Raw genomic sequence first — 18,254 nt, 5'->3', positions numbered from 1 at the left:
GCCAACAGCCCATTGTCCCCTTCTCAATAGCCATAATTTCATTATCACTTTTTAAATCTCAACATGGATGTCATACCATCATACAAATGGCATACCATATCAGATTTATACCTGGTGGCCAAAACTGCAACCAATTTGTTTCCAGTGTAAATCGGTTTTGTATTACTGCATTACCATATCTACCAAGTTTCCCTGCCATATAATAATTACAGTCTACACTGGACCTCCAAGAGAGGCTGCATTTTAAATACAACCAGCTGGTACTACTACTGGGGGATGCCAAATTCTCCTGGAGTGATCCACAAAAAATATCTTTTTTTATCATTAAGGGTCTTCTCCATTCCTAGCATTGCATGGCGAGAATGCCAAGAGAGAACTTTGCACTATTGGTATGGGATAGAGACAGTTACAGTGCAAATGCAGGAAGGTGATGAAAAGGTGATAGTTTATGCTTCCAAAATATTCTCCAAGTCCAAGGTGAACTACTCTACAACTGAGAAAGATTGCCTTACAGTAGTTTGTGTCATCAACAAGTACTGATGACATTTATTTGGTAAACCATTCACCACTGTGATTGACTATCATTCTCTTTGCTGATTGACTAGCCTGAACAATCCTTTGGGTGAATTGGCAAGTGAGCAATTTAAAGCTTCAGGAGTACATTACAGTGATACACAAAAGTGGACACAAACACAGGACCACCAACTGCCTCCTTTGGCAGAACACAGCAGTGTTGATGAAATCTCAGTCATTGCTGCATTAAATGACATTGCCATTGAACAGAGGAATGATCTAGCACTGCTGGAAACCACGGAAGCCTTGAACAAGGAGGAACTGACCAAAGGAGACTACCAATCAATAAATGGAGAATTTTGTAATATGATCCAAGGTTGCTCATATTCCCAGCTAATCTATGGCCAGCTATTCTGAAGTATTTCCATGATGCTGTAACATCTGATCACCTAGTATTCATGAAGACTCTAGACAGAATCAGAGACAAGTATCACTAACCCGTTCTCTACCAATCTGTTAGACACAATGTTTGCCACTACACAGAATGCCAATGACGGAAGGATGTGCCACCATTACCAATCCCACTTGCAGAAATGTCATTCCACCAAACTGAACCTACTGGTGAGGTTACCAGAGTTGACAAATGGAAATTGATGGATAATAGTCTGCAGTGGCTACCTCACACAATGTGTTGTCACCAAAGCAATGTTGATCATCTAAGTTCTGGAAAATGCAATGTTCCTGGAAGAAGACATCATTTGAAAGCACAGAACACCCCGTGAGATGATCTCTGATCATGGAGAAATTTACCAGTTGAGACTACTGTTAGAGATAATTTCAAAATATGATATCAGCCACAGAATGATAACTGCCTACCATCCACAGACGACTGGCCTCACAGAATGCTTTAATAATACACTGGCAGATAGGCTCTTGGAATATGCTGATGTCAAATAGGGAGACTGGGATACACTATTGCCCATTGTGACATTCACATTCAACACAGTGAAGCAAGGCACTACCAACTTCACACTGTTCTTTCTGGTCCATGGTTGTAAGGCCAAAACAACAATGGGTATCCTGTTCCCATTTCAACGGATGATCCTCCTCACCACTACCAAAGGAGCATGGCAGCTGGCATACAGGGACGCCCAGGGGAAAGTTCGAGACTGCTGTAATGCCAAACACTGGCTGGTGATATACAGACCAGGACATTGTTACAGATATTTACATCTGTGCACAAAGTGGGACTATCAGAGAAATTACTAAAGAGCTGTTTTGTGCTGTACCATATCTTCTGTAGATTTTGGACCTTACATGTGAAGCTGAGATTATGACCCCTCATCAAGAAGATAAAAGTGCAGAGACATCATCCATGTCTTATTTATGAAACCCTGCCACAATTCAGAGGTGCAGATAGACAACAGGTAGTTCAGGGGAACTAAAGCCAGACTCAACTATAGTGAACCATTAATGGGAGGAGCTACCTTTGATGCTCTCATGGTGAAGAAGATGGAACAACACAACCAGAATGAGAGCCCCACCAGTGCCACTATACAAAGGACCTCTGACAAGATATAGATCCATGGTGTTATCGTCAGCTCCAATGAGAACTTATGAAAGAATGAGGCTGTTTCTACATGAGTGGGGGCAATATAACAAGCTGTGGAGCCACCAGCAATTATATATTATTTGGACTTTATCATTACTGATGCAGTTAAATTTTCCTTCAGACATGTGAGTCTCAACTTTATCTTTGATGATGAAAAAAGCTGAAGAAATGAATTAAAATTTGAGTCACAGCTGTAACTTGAACCCAGGTCTCCTGCTTAGTAGACACATGTGCTAGCCTTTACCACCATAGTAGTATAGCTAACACAGCTGCATGGACTATCCTAGTCCAATGCCCTCGTATCTTGAGCCTATTTTCCCCTTCTTAAATTATGAGTATTGGTAAGGGTCTCTGGTGTTGGAATAGCATCCCAGCTTTTTACGTAAGTGGAAAATCCTGCTTGTACATTGTGGTGTAATGGATAGTGCATCTACCTTGTAAGCAGGAAACCAAGGTTCAAGTTCCAATGGTGGCCCAAATTTTAATTCATTTCTTCAGCTTCAATCATTATTGAAGATAAACTTGAGACTCATATGCCTAAGGAAAATTTAATACCATCAGATCACTAGATCACCCATCCCTGAGGTACATTTACCCATAACATACAAAGCTAGGGTGCTGTTCCAATACTGAAAAGCCTTGGCAATACTGATGATTTAAGAAGGGGAAAATAGGCTGAAGAGGTGAATCCAAGCTTGTGTTAGGGAGGGCAGTGGACTATACTGCTACATTGGTGTAATGTTTAACACATCTGCCTACTAAGCAGGCGAATTGGGTTCAAATCCCAATCATTGCACAAATTTTAATTAATTTCTTCAACTTCTAGCTTACTCATTTCTGGAAGGTTCTTGAAATATCTTACATCTGTAGTGCTTATATATTATGGAATATTCTGTGCTTGTATAAATCATATAATTGTGAAATATTTAATGTTTGTATAAATGACTGCACTTTCTGTCCACAAAGTTAGTTCTGTTCTGGCTGTATGTTGCTATCAGTAATAAACATGCTTTCAGCACTAAATATTGAACTTCATTCATGACCTTGGCTTTGATTTTGGACTTGATTGTGGTTTACATATGACAATATAACTATCGTAAGGACTCCTGTTGGGGAAAGGACATCTCTACATTATAACAAGGACCGTAATGGATACTATGCCACCGACATTTTGTTGTTTCTATCACTGAATTGGTGACAGAACTGGCTTCATTATACTCTGTCTGCACACTGTTCTAATTGCATAGATATACCATCAGCTTCTGTCATTTAAACATTCTTATCACCAAAGCTGACTATAGTAATTGCAGTTTTCACGTGACAGGCAATGTAACATTAATTCTGAGTATGTTACATACATAGCCCCTGTAGTAAGGCAGTGACTCTCTCTTGTAAGATTTCATGCCCATCTCAGATTCTGCAAGACTTTCACTCACACAGTCAATACAAGTTCTGACAATATCGTGGTCAGGTGCAATGTTGAAATATTTTGTTCATCAACATGCCTGGAACATACTATAATTTGATTCATCACATCTCTAAATATATTTACATAAGAGTTTACTACCATTTGACACTGGCACAGTCAATGCTGATTTTGAATTCAGGCATTCACTTTTTCTGGTATTCTTTATTTAAATTATGTATTTGTGACTCTGGTTTGAACATAGCCAACACTTAATGTCGTTCTGAAATTTATAACTGTCACTGCTACTCACACTGCATCTTGGTCTGTAAGCACAGCTCCACTAATTCTGAAAAGCTCTTCATTAACCATATCAAGTGGCACTTTAAATAAAAACATTTATTTTTTGCAATTATATTACAAGAATGGGTATAAATCTCTGATTAATTGTTTTCTTTCAATTTTATACAAGGGAGATGAACTTGATGGCAATATTATAGAAATGAAAGAGGACATAGATAAAGATGAGATGGGAGATATGATACTGTGAGAGAAAAAAAAGGCCCCTGGTGCAGATAACATTCAGTCGTTCCTGACTGATAGACTTGGGAGAGCCAGCCATGACAGAACTCTTCCATCTGGTGTGCAAGATGTAAGAGACAGATGAAATATCCTCAGATTTCAAGAAGAATGTAATAATTCCAATTCCAAAGAAAGCAAGTGCTGATGGGTGTGAATATCACTAAACTATCAGTTTAATAGGTCATTGTAGCAAAATACTAACACAAATTCTTTACAGAAGAACAGAAAAACTGGTAGAAGCTGACCTCAGGGAAGATCAGTTTGGAATTCAGGGAAATGTAGGAATATGTTAGTCAGTACTGATCTTACAATTTATCTTAGAAGATTGGTTAAGGAATCACCAGCCTACATTTACAGCTTTTGTAGACTTAAAGAAAGCTTTTGATGATGCTCAGTTCAATACTCTTTTTGAAATTGTGAAGGTAGGAGGCATAAAATACAGGGAACAAAATGCTATTAATGAGGATGTACTGAATATAATTGGGGATACTACATATTTGTGGCATGACTTGACAAAAAGCAGGGGTTGGTTGATAGGACGTATTCTGAGACATCAAGGGATCACCAGTTTAGTATTGGAAGAAAATGTGTTTGGGGCGGGGGTTATAAATTGTAGAGGGAGACCAAGAGATGAATCAGTAAGCAGATTTAGAAGGACATATGTTGAAGTAGTTATTCAGAGATGAAGAGGATTGCACAGAATAGAGTAGCATGGAGAGCTGCATCAAATCAGTCTCTGGGCCAAAGTCCAAAACAATAACATGTTATTTTAGATTTTTCTTACTGATTTTTCATTAGTCAAAAGTATGTTTCAATAAAAGTCTTCACAAGAAGATAGTAGTGAAAGGATAGTAACATAGCATCCATTATTACCAATGATAGAAGTTTCTGCATAACATTCTACCTGTGCTGATCTTTCCACAACTTTTAATGACCAGGAGTGAAATTGGCATCACAAACAACTATTTTGACCTATGGCACTGTAACAATTCAAGTGGAGAATAATATCACATTACTCTTTAGATAAATTCAAAATACCATCTTGGAGGTAATGTATTTGATAGTGTTTAAAGTAAACAATATGAAAATAAAAATTAAAAAAGTTGTATAGAACTACATAAAAAAACTATGTTTGATCATATTAATATACATATCAGAAGTCTTTGGCTTTATTTCAGTCCTAATAATACAGATGTGGTATCATAATTTAATACAAAAAGAACTAACAATAAACAATAATAAATGAGTACATAAACACAATTGCTGCTAATCCATCAGTACCTTATCAAATGCATGAAACTGCATCGTATTCTGAATTCTTACAGCTGTATGGACCCATACATTTTAGTTCATTTCATCATTGTAGGTGAGTCAACAAAAGCTGAAAGAGAATGTTTGAATGCATTTTGAATGCACTTGTTAATATTATCAAGTTTACAGTAACTGATAGTGCAATTCACAGTTGCATTTCAATAAATATATCAAGTCATTCCGCAGATATTTTGTCGGTACATCAGATGGAAGCCACGGCCAGTAACTTCATTGTTTGTGCGAACACCCACTATAAATGGACCATTGGATGTATCTGTAAATAGAAGACAAATCCTTTGTAATGTTGGTTAAAATAAATAGGTTGCACCAACATTGACAGATACAGATACAAACATGTACAATTCACATACAACAAACCACTCTACATACATCCTCCTCATTCTCCTCCTCCTCATCATTATATTTATCATAATCGTTGGTGACAATATCAGCATTTCCACTGGCACCATCAGTAATTTTCATCATAAACTAAACTCTTACAGTGATGGTACGTTTTTAGTCAAGTCCTCTGACTAATGTGACCTAAGCTCATCTCTGCCAGATAACTCCCATGGCTTTCTCGATATCCTTGTCTCAATTGTGATCATGCACTAGATCTTCATGTGTTTCTTGGACTCCATTCTAGCACAAGTTTTTGCTGACTCATCTTTGTTTTTGATACGACGAGACAATTGACATTTCAGCGAGGCTGTCTGTACAGCATCTCAGTGACCTTTGTGGCACAAGCCTTCAATTATTCTCTCTCTCTCTCTCTCTCTCTCTCTCTCTCTCTCTCTCTCTCTCTGTGTGTGTGTGTGTGTGTGTGTGTGTGTGTGTGTGTGTATGTGTGTGTGTGTGTGTGTGTGTGTAAAGCATAATATGGACATTTCCATGTGTCTCAGAACATTTCTGAGATTTCTTTGGAGAATTAATCCAGTATCCTCATATCACAACCACAGGTCAACACATAAAACACAGTGGCCACAAATTATCTGGGTCCTAAGGACTAATGAGTGTTTCCCAAAATCTAACCACCTTAGTTAGATCTAATGGATTATTTCTGATTTTTTATCACCACTCTTATTTACAAGGTGACCAACATAGATTCCACATCTGGTACTTTGAGAGCCATGTTATCAGTGGAACATTTCGCTTTGTGGCTCTTGTACTGGTAATAATTTAGTTTTTAAAAGCGTGTGCGAAACACAAAGAAACTCACTCCCAGTTTTCCATGGTTTCCTGTGGAGGCTTTGCCCAGATAGGGAGGTCCAAAATCTCAAAAGGCTATGACCCTACCAATCACCTATTATCAACAATGTTTGGTAAATGTAGTCCAGCCTGGAATAATGATGGTTGCTTACAGCTGTCCACATACTGAAAAATATATTCATCAGTCTTTTCTTTTTCCAACCATAACTTAGTGCGCCAGTTCAATGTAATAGCTTATTACATAACCAAACAAAAATTTATTATGATATTTATTTAATTTTTAAAAAAGTGGACTTGTCTCGATTTTGCACCACACAACTTTGCTATCATGCATGATGTCAAAAAATAAACAATAAACAACTACTACAACATGTACATGAATTTAATGCGGACTTTGTTTCTACCATATGCAGTATTCAAAATTCTGGTGTGTATAAGATTTGATGGCACATTACGTTTGAGTACAAATTTGAATCCATCATTCACAGGCAGCATCAGTGAAATTAGGTATTTTTCCTTAAGTCACAATGCACTGTTGTAATTCTCAACTATGTTACATTATTGTTAGCCAATTACTGCATACTGTGTTTGCATTAGGTGGTCACAAAAAGGATAGCAAGCACAGAAGAACATTATATGATGCTATTTTCAAGCATAAATAAATTCTTTATGCTGAACAATGTGGTAATAGAAATGCATAATGTGAGTTCAGTGGAGCTTAGAGTAACATTAACTTATGGAAGAAACAGTAATTGGCATTTTTGGCAGCTACTGTTACCAGAAAGAAATTCACTGGCGTTCACAAAGGAAGAAATCCTGATGATGAAGTAAAAGTTTTGGAATTAGTCCATAAAAGGAGGAAGAATGGGTAACCTGTTACTAGTGGCACCGTAAGAAACAAAGAAAAAGGGATGGCGGCAGTTCTTAAAATACCGAGGCAAATCCTTAAGGCTAGCTGTGGATGGGTTGAACACTTTATGTAATGGGTGGGCTTATCTCTAAGATACTGTCAAGAGTATGCCAAAAGCATCCACAGAATTTTGAGAAAAAGCTTCAAGAAAATCAGTGGTACGGCATCACACTTCGGAAAGAGAATAATTTTTAGATGAGCCTAATAGGCTTTGGTTTGATATGCCATATAATTACATGATTGATGAGAAGAGGAGAAAGAAGTTAACATCAAAACATCATGGTGTGAAAACAACGCGTAACTATAATGCTGGCAATCACAGCAGATGTGTGCAAACTTCACTCTTCTTTATCTTCATGCCACAAGACCCCTAATAATGAAAAACTGTTCCCTGATGATGTCATTGTTCAAAATCAAGAGAAGTGATGGATGATTGAAACATTAATGTTGACTGGCTCCAAAACATATGGTAACTCCATTCTGGTGGGCTTTTCAAACCATTTTGAGGTCATCTCACAGATGATGTAAAATAGAAGATCCACAGCCTAGCTAGAGACCTTATAATTATTCCTTGAGGAATGACTCCTGTGTTACAACCCTTGTATACTCGTATAAATGAATCTTTCAATGGTTATGTTCAGCAACAGTACAAAAAATGGTTTTGTGAACCAAACTGTGAACTGACACTGATAAGAAAAATTAAGAAGGCTGCACTCCACATTATTGCACATAGGGTTTTGACTGCCTAGAAAAGCATAAAAAAACCATTGGTCATGAACTCATTCAAGAAATGCTGTATTTCAAATACTGTTGATGCCAGTGAAGATGACATGCTCTAGAACGACAATGGGGGTGATGGGGAAGGAGGTAATGAATCTGTTTCTGATGTAGACTCCTTCAAGGTTACAAGTAATGGTGACATTAGTGAATAATCATGATAATACCTGTAATTTACAGTATGGTTGCTTGTCATGCAGGTTATCAAGTTTGGTGTACTTTTTTGATAATGGGTGTTCCCTTAACAATGGGTCCGTTAAAAAATGTTGTTGTTTTGATAGTTTATGTATACATCCAATGTTGTGTAAATAAATTTTAGCCTACAACTGATGTGCCAACAAACTCTTTTTTTATAATTATAATTTTTAAAATTGGAGTGCACATTACATTCGATGGTGCATTAGATTCACATGAATATGTTATAAGGACTCTGCAGGTTAATGAATGTGATAAAGAGTCTGAGAATTACAATAACAAAATGGACACCCTAATAAAAGTACCAGCTGTGAAATTTAATGAGAAGTTCACTGTGCCTCTCCTTGTGTAGAAATGTAGGCAGCATCTGAACAGCTCTGTCACACACCACCTTATTATAAAGTTTCAGCCAGCCACTGTGGCCATTGGGCATGGATGTGTGTGATGTCCTTAGGTTACTTAGGCTTAAGTAGTTCTAAGTCTAGGGGACTGATGACCTCAGATGTTAAGTCCCATAGTACTTAGAGCCATTTGAACCATTTATAAAGTTCCATGTCTGAGACCGGCACATACTTCTTGGCGAATTTCATGACATCTTTATATTTCTCATTTTTAACATGCAGAGACACTTCATAAAGTTTCTTCTCAAAAAAGGTGAAAAAAATCATGATAGGTAACTTGATATAATAATGCCCTACAGCAAACTACATGCTTGTGTGCAGAGAAGTACTCAAAGGATCTGTGTTTTGAAACAATGCACTTCTCATACCAGCACTCTAAATGAGAGAGTGAAAAGCTTCTCAGAGAGGAACAAGGAGTCTAAATAAAGATATTGTGTAACATTAAACACAGTGAAATTCTTGGATACATTTCACATGTCAGAATCTGAGTAATGCTTGATGCAATGACAAAGAAAGCATTGGAGATATCTAGTTCTTGCCCCAAACATTTGACATTGACAACGCCATTCCCTTTTTTATTCTGAATTGGTCCCATGGACAGGTCTCACTCTTGTATCACATGATACAGCAATTTTCAACCTATGCAGTGGCGGGAAGACCTCATTTTTTGCCAAAAGTTGACATATCTGGTTAGTGCACCAAAGCCTTCCATTAGGTGTCCACATCATTCTGTGAGAATGTGAGCTTAAATTATAAAGAATGGTAGTATGTAAGCTAGTGATATCTCTATGCTCTTTTGGGAATATATGTGCCCCACATTAATCACCTGCAGCTGAGTGATTGCTTTCCTTCATTTTTGAGTATTGTTTTTGTCATGGATTCTCTGTTATTGAATTTTACTTTGTATGTTTACATTGTCTGTAGAGTTGCACCTCTTGAAGATAAGTACTGATCAGCCCATGTAGCACTGCATGAGTTACTACTTATTTTTTCCTGTTCATTGATTCTTTTATCAAAGTTTTGAAAGGGTTACACAATCACAGTCACTAGAATTAAAAAACATTCATTCAAATGTCATGTTTTACAGCTTCCGCATGAAGGACAATCCTCAGGACAGTCAAACAAGCACAAGAACACATTTTTAGAGAGAAAAATGTTCTATAAATTGCTGCTGTAATCATCATTAAAGATAATCAAATTATGCAATATCAATCAAGGGCATTTTTCTTGATATATACACATTTAAATATACTGCAAATTAACACTTAACTAAATACACAGGAACCTTTTTTATCTCTTAGATGTGTAACTCAGCTGCTGTTTCTCTGTACCTGTGTAGTTCAGAACAGTTTAAGCACTTGATTACTTATTCAACTGACTACATCCACTACATCGCTAATAGAAACTGTAATCCAAGAATCCTTGTGTCCATACAATGTAAAAGAATTACTACCAAATTATATACTTTATTTAATTTTGGGAGTATGATGTTTCCCAATTACTAACACAGTATTAGGTTATCAGTGGTAGCTTCCAGAAGTTAGAAAATGCCAATTAATGATAATAATTGTACCAATGTGATGTAGTTCATCTTGGAGAAATACCTGAGTAGCAGCAGTGTTTCTTCAGGTGGCAGAAAATATTAGGTGTTACCTTCTGGAAGTCAGAAAAAAAGGCTGTCTTTCAATAGTTAGATGTTACTGACAATAATGTACCTCATTTGCCAATTGTGTATGTAACTGACTTACTGCAATATTTATTCTCTTTACTGTGACAAATTGAAAACTTGTTAATGTGTATGTAGATGATAGGTAGGAATCTTATCAAAATGCAACATTGAGAAGTTATTGCTACTTGATCAATAATTGTAAAACAAATATTTTATCAGTTTCAAACACAGAGAAACCCTGTGTTTGTAAACAGTTAGATCTTACAATTAGATGGAATACCATGGTCCTAGACATAACCTTCATGTGACTGTTCCACTAAACCCATAGACTTATAGTGTCCCAGAAGAAACAGCTGTGATACAGTATTCTGTGGAAGAAATTGTGTTAGTGAAATAACAAAGAAATGACAATTGGAATCACTAAAGGAACTTGTAAAAGTACTGACATAATGTAATGATAAAATCTCTCATATTGGGGAGTGCGAGGGACTTGCAGACAAAAGCTAACCTAAAACTACGATTTTTTTTTTTTCCGTTTAAATATGGTTTCAATATCAACTTTTGCTGTGAAGTGGATGGGGCAGGCAGTTCTTAGAACATGACATCACTGAAATCTCATACATAATTTTGATGTTCCTTTACACTTGGACTGCCAAAGTGGTCAAAATGACAATTTTGAAACTTAATGATAATATTATGAAAAGAATTAATTGCTACTCACCATTTTGTGGAGGAGCTGAGACAAAAGTTAGGCAGAACAAAAAGACCACCAAACAAATAAACCAAAATCATTGGCAGCCAGAGACTGTGTTCATGTGCTTGAGCCATCTTTGTGTGAGTGTTTGTGTGTATGTATTTTGTTTAATGATGATGAAGGCCTTTTTGGCCAAAAGTTTCATTGTTTGACAGTCTTTTTGTTGTGCCTATCTTGTAATCTACATCTCCATTATACAGTGAGAAGCCATCTATACTTTAGTATAGGACTGTCATTAATCCAACCTGGACTTTCCATTGTTTAGTTTTGAAACTTAGTCTGTCTAATGCAACAATACTTTTTTATTTTTATTATTTTATTATTATTATAGTATCTTCTTTCCTTTCTCAGACATTATTTCTGGTTAAAAATGGAAAGTGACGCAGACCTTGATCAAGTGTGACTTCCTTTTAACTGTGCGGTATATGTTACATTGCATTTAGGAACTTTCGGGTAATTGAACATGTATCAGTAATTACAGATTTCTGTAGTTGTATATATACGTTTGGATGTAGCTGTATTGCATTGATGTACTGGTGGATATTGTGTGGTATGACTCCTGTAGTTGATAGTATAATTGGTATAATGTCAACTTTATCCTGATGCCACATGTCCTTGACTTCCTCAGCCAGTTGGATGTATTTTTCAATTTTTTCTCCTGTTTTCTTCTGTATATTTGTTGTATTGGGTATGGATATTTCGATTAGTTGTGTTAATTTCTTCTTATTATTGGTGAGTATGACGTCAGGTTTGTTATGTGGTGTTGTTTTATCTGTTATAATGGTTCTGTTCCAGTATAATTTGTATTCATCATTCTCCAGTACATTTTGTGGTGCATACTTGTATGTGGGAACGTGTTGTTTTATTAGTTTATGTTGTATGGCTAGTTGTTGATGTATTATTTTTGCTACATTGTCATGTCTTCTGGAGTATTCTGTATTTGCTAGTATTGTACATCCGCTTGTGATGTGATCTGCTGTTTCTATTTGTTGTTTGCAAAGTCTGCATTTATGTGTTGTGGTATTGGGATCTTTAATGATATGCTTGCTCTAATATCTGATATTTATTGTTTGATCCTGTACTGCAATCATGAATCCTTCCGTCTCACTGTATATATTGCCTTTTCTTAGCCAGGTGTTGGATGCGTCTTGATCGATGTGTGGCTGTGTTAGATGATACGGGTGCTTGACTTGTAGTGTTTTCTTTTTCCAGTTTACTTTCCTCGTATCTGTTGATTATTATTATTATTATTCTACATCTACATTTATACTCCTCAAGCCACCCAATGGTGTGTGGCAGAGGGCACTTTACATGCCGCTATCATTACCTCCCTTCCCTGTACAAGTCGCGTATGGTTCGTGGGAAGAACAACTGCTGGAAAGCCTCTGTGCACGCTCGAATCTCTCTAATTTTACATTCGTGATCTCCTCGGGAGGTATAAGTAGGGGGAAGCAATATATTTGATACCTCATCCAGAAACGCACCCTCTCGAAAACTGGACAGCAAGCTACACCGCGATGCAGAGTGTCTCTCTTGCAGAGTCTGCCACTTGAGTTTGCTAACCATCTCTGTAATGCTATCACGCTTACCAAATAACCCTGTGACGAAACGCGCTGCTCTTCTTTGGATCTTCTCTATCTCGTCTGTCAACCCGACCTGGTACGGATCCCACACTGATGAGCAATACTCAAGTGTAGGTCGAACAAGTGTTTTGTAAGCCACCTCCTTTGTTGATGGACTACATTTTCTAAGGACTCTCCCAATGAATCTCAACCCAGCACCCACCTTACCAATAATTAATTTTGTATGATCATTCCACTTTAAATTGTTCTGCACGCATGCTCCCAGATATTTTACAGAAGTAAGTGCTACCAGTGTTTGTTCTGCTATCATATAATCATACAATAAAGGATCCTTCTTTCTATGTATTCGCAATACATTACATTTGTCTATGTTAAGGGTCAGTTGCCACTCCCTGCACCAAATGCCTATCCGCTGCAGATCTTCCTGCATTTCGCTGCAATTTTCTAATGCTGCAACTTCTCTGTATACTACAGCATCATCTACAAAAAGCTGCACGGAACTTACGACACTATCTACCAGGTCATTTATATATATTGTGAAAAGCAATGGTCCAATAACACTCCCCTGTGGCATGCCAGAGGTAACTTTAACGTCTGTATATGTCTCTCCATTGAGAACAACATGCTGTGTTCTGTTTGCTAAAAACTCTTCAATCCAGCCACACAGCTGGTCTGATATTCCGTAGGCTCTTACTTCGTTTATCAGGCGACAGTGCGGAGCTGTATCGAATGCCTTCCGGAAGTCAAGGAAAATGGCATCTACCTGGGAGCCTGTATCTAATATTTTCTGGGTCTCATGAACAAATAAAGCGAATTGGGTCTCACACGACTGCTGTTTCTGGAATCCATGTTGATTTCTATAGAGTAGATTCTGGGTTTCCAGAAATGACATGATACGTGAGCAAAAAACATGTTCTAGAATTCTACAACAGATAGATGTCAGAGATATAGGTCTATAGTTTTGGGGATCGGCTCAACGACCCTTCTTGAAGACTGGGACTACCTGTGCTCTTTTCCAGTCATTTGGAACCTTCCGTTCCTCTAGATACTTGCGGTACACGGCTGTTAGAAGGGGGGCAAGTTCTTTCGCATACCCTGTGTAGAATTGAATTGGTATCCTGTCAGCTTCAGTGGACTTTCCTCTGTTGAGTGATTTCAGTTGCTTTTCTATTCCTTGGACACTTATTTCAATGTCAGCTGTTTTTTTCGTTTCTGCAAGGATGTAGAGAAGAAACTGCAGTGTGGTCTTCCTCTATGAAATAGCTTTGGAAAAAGGTGTTTAGTATTTCAGCTTTACACGTGTTATCCTCTGTTTCAATGCCATCATCATCCCAGAGTGTCTGGATATGCTGTTTTGAGCCACTTACTGATTTAACGTAAGACCACAACTTCCCAGGATTTTCTGTCAAGTCGGTACATAGAATTTTACTTTCGAATTCACTGAACGCTTCACGCATAGCCCTCCTTACGCTAACTTTGACATCGTTTAGCTTCAGTTTGTCTGAGAGGTTTTGGCTGTGTTTAAACTTGCAGTGAAGCTCTCTTTGCTTTCGCAGTAGTTTCCTAACGTTGTTGTTGAACCACGGTGGGTTTTTCCTGTCCCTCACAGTTTTACATACCTGTCTAAAATGCATTTTACGATTGCCTTGAACTTTTTCCATAAACACTCAACATTGTCAGTGTTGGAACAGAAATTTTTGTTTTGATCTGTTAGGTAGTCTGAAATCTGCCTTCTATTACTCTTGCTAAACAGATAAACCTTCCTCCCTTTTTTTATATTCCTATTTACTTCCATATTCAGTGATGCTGCAACGTCCTTATGATCACTGATTCCCTGTTCTACGCTTACAGAGTCAAAAAGTTCAGGTCTGTTTGTTATCAGTACGTCCAAGATGTTATCTCCAAGAGTCGGTTCTCTGTTTAATTGCTCGAGGTAATTTTCAGATAGTGCACTCAGTATAATGTCACTCGATGCTCTGTCCCTACCACCCATCCTAAACATCTGAGTGTCCCAGTCTATATCTGGTAAATTGAAATCTCCACCTAAGACTATAACATGCTGAGGAAATTTATGTGAGATGTATTCCAGATTTTCTCTCAGTTGTTCTGCCACTAATGCTGCTGAGTCTGGAGGTCGGTAAAAGGAACCAATTATTAACCTAGCTCAGTTGTTGAGTGTAACCTCCACCCATAATAATTCACAGGAACTATCCACTTCTACTTCACTACAGGATAAACTACTATTAACAGCAACAAACACGCCACCACCAGTTGCGTGCAATCTATCCTTTCTAAACACCATCTGTGCCTTTGTAGAAATTTTGGCAGAATTTATCTCTGGCTTCAGCCAGCTTTCCGTACCTATAACGATTTCAGCTTCAGTGCTTTCTATCAGCGCTTGAAGTTCCGATACTTTACCAACACAGCTTTGACAGTTTACAATTACAATACCGATTGCTGCTTGGTCTCCACATGTCCTGACTTCGCCCCGCACCCTTTGAGGCTGTTGCCCGTTCTGTACTTGCCCGAGGTGATCTAACCTAAAAAACCGCCCAGTACACGCCACACAATCCCTGCTACTCGTGTAGCCGCCTGCTGTGTGTAGTGGACTCTTGACCTATCCAGCGGAACCCGAAACCCCACCACCCTTTGGCGCAAGTCAAGGAATCTGCACCCCACACGGTCGCAGAACCGTCTCAGCCTCTGATTCAGATCCTCCACTCAGCTCTGCACCAAAGGTCCGCAGTCAGTCCTGTTGATGATGCTGCAGATGGTGAGCTCTGCTTTCATCCTGCTAGCGAGACTGCCAGTCTTCACCAAATCAGATAGCCACCGGAAGCCAGAGAGGATTTCCTCCGATCCATAGTGACACACATCATTGGTGCCGACATGAGCGACCACCTGCAGATGGGTGCACCCTGTACTGTTCATGGCATCCAGAAGGATGCTTTCCACATCTGGAATGAGTCCCTCTGGTATGCACATGTAGTGCACATTGGTTTTCTTCCCCTCTCTTTCTGCCATATTCCTAAGGGGCCCCATTACACGCCTGACGTTGGAGTTCCCAACTACCAGTAAGCCCACCCTCTGCGACCGCCCAGATCTTGCAGACTGAGGGGCAACCTCTGGAACAGGACAAGCAGTCATGTCCGGCTGAAGATCAGTATCAGCCAGAGACAGAGCCTGAAACCGGTTCGTCAGACAAACTGGAGAGGCCTTCCGTTCAGCCCTCCGGAATGTCTTTCGGCCCCTGCCACACCTCGAGACGACCTCCCACTCTACCACGGGTGAGGGGTCAGCCTCAATGTGGGCAGTATACTGGGCAGCCATTGCTGTTGTCCAATCAGGGGATGCGTGTGACGAGCTGGCCGTCCCCGACTAACCCCCATCTGGACCCCCACAGTGATGCCCATTGGCAACAGCCTCAAGCTGTGTGACCGAAGCCAACACTGCTTGAAGCTGAGAGCGATAGGATGCCAACTCAGCCTGCATTCGAAAACAGCAGTTGAAGGTTTGAAATTTTGTGACTTTTATTTCTTTTCAACAGAGACTGTGCCAGGATGTTATAATGTATGCTGAAGTTTCTGAGCTGATTATTGTGATGCTCTGTATCTAAAGTGCTTTGACAGTCATGATACAGACATTAAAACTGTTCATAATTTGTTGGAAAAGAAAATAATGAAATATTTAGAATGTCTGCAGAAAGTTTGAGAGCAAGGGTCCAAAGCCAGTGATGACTATATTCCAGACAGTGCTGAATTAAGTGAAAGTATTTGTAATGCTTCTGAAGAAGTTACACGTATTGCTATTACAGCAACAAGGCAGACTCCCCCCTTAATACCAATGTATCATTCAGGAAGAGATGATGTCTGATATAATAGACTGAGACATGGGGGAAGCAGTAGGTGTCAGCTACCATAACAATTTTTTGTGGGCTTTTCAAAATCGAGAACAGGTAAGACAAAGTGAAAAATTCTGGATCATCTTCAATCCAGTTTAATTCAATTCATTAACAACACACACTGAACAAGTGTAGTTAATGCATAGCTGGAGCTAGTTACAATAAAATTTCCTATATTTAAGTTTTTCACAATTTTACATGAAAATACAATCTTTCATCAAAAAACGTAAATAATTTTAGTTTTCTATGTACAGACATTCTTCACTGTTGTAAAAGCTACATGTTATCAATAGTTGTTTTAGCACTACTTAGAATTTATGAAATTTTTTAATTCTCTTTATCGTAGCAGGCAATCAAGTAAAGAGTATTTTGGACTGATAATATGCACTATTTGGTAAAGGGCATTTTTGTTCATTTCTCTGTGAAAAAACGTCTGTTTCATGTTTTGTATGTATGAACTTGATTATTCAATGTTGAAAATTCCTGGTGAGTTTTCAGAAAGCACACATATTCAAAAATGTATAAGCTAGAAAGGGCCATTATTTTAAATTCTTTAAATATGTCCCTGAATGGCTCCCTACAGGGAACTCCTTTCATTATTCTGATGGTCCTTTTTTGTAGTTTGAAAGTTTTTTTGCCATGCCTTTGTTTCTGCAGTAGATCACACCATACCTAAGCAAGCTATTCATATAATCATAACAGGCACACAACAATGATTCAATGCTGCAACAGTCTTTAGCACATAACAGCATTTACCTACATTTTTATTCAAAACTTCCAGATTCTTCTCCAATCTCAAGTGCTAATTCACCCATATCCTAGAAATGTTGTGTATGGAGCTTGTGCAATAGCATAATTCCCTAACTCAGCTTTTATGCTACTTCTAACTTTATTTCTAATATTAAAAAAATTCATCCATACTAGTTTTTCCTTATTTATGACCAAATCATTATCCTTAAACCATTTTCCTGCTTCAGTTATTGTCTTAGAAACATTCTGCTGAAAATTATCCTCAGTGTGCCATTTTATAAAAATTCTTATGTCGTTCGAAAACATCACTGTGTCAGTGATGCTCAGATGGTTTGGCAAATCATTTATATATGCCAGAAACAACAGAAGGCCTAATACAGGACCCTGGGACACTCTATAGCTAGTTTTTTGTAATTTGAAAGGAGTTCCTTGCCTTCATGGCATATTTGCTTTCTCTGTCGTTTATTACAGAGATAAGATTTGAACCATTTGAAGGCCAGTCTCCAGAGCCTAAAACACACTTGTTTCATAAGCAGTTAGTCATGACTGATTATATCATGTGCTTTGCATTAATCTAAGCATATTCCACAGCTTGATTCATTCATATCCAAGACCTTTAGCACCATTTTCATGAACTGAAAGACTGCTGTTTCTGTTGATTGATTCTTTCTAAACCATTTTG

The 18,254-nt window shown here is 38.2% G+C and overlaps 1 protein-coding gene across 1 annotated transcript in view; it reads right to left on the bottom strand.

Moving 5' to 3' along the window:
• Positions 1-5,299: 5,299 nt before the first annotated feature.
• Positions 5,300-18,254, bottom strand: part of LOC124594365 — a 112,666-nt gene continuing 99,711 nt past the window's right edge. The window contains exon 8 of the mRNA XM_047132733.1: positions 5,300-5,697. Within this exon, the coding sequence (XP_046988689.1) occupies positions 5,594-5,697 (104 nt within the window). The 3' untranslated portion in view covers positions 5,300-5,593. The remainder of the gene's footprint in view (positions 5,698-18,254) is intronic.

This window comes from Schistocerca americana, chromosome 2 (assembly GCF_021461395.2).
Source record: "Schistocerca americana isolate TAMUIC-IGC-003095 chromosome 2, iqSchAmer2.1, whole genome shotgun sequence".
In the NCBI taxonomy this organism is placed as follows: Eukaryota; Metazoa; Arthropoda; class Insecta; order Orthoptera; family Acrididae; genus Schistocerca; species Schistocerca americana.
Note: the sequence above shows the minus strand (reverse complement) of the source record. Positions and strands in the feature narration are given on the sequence as shown.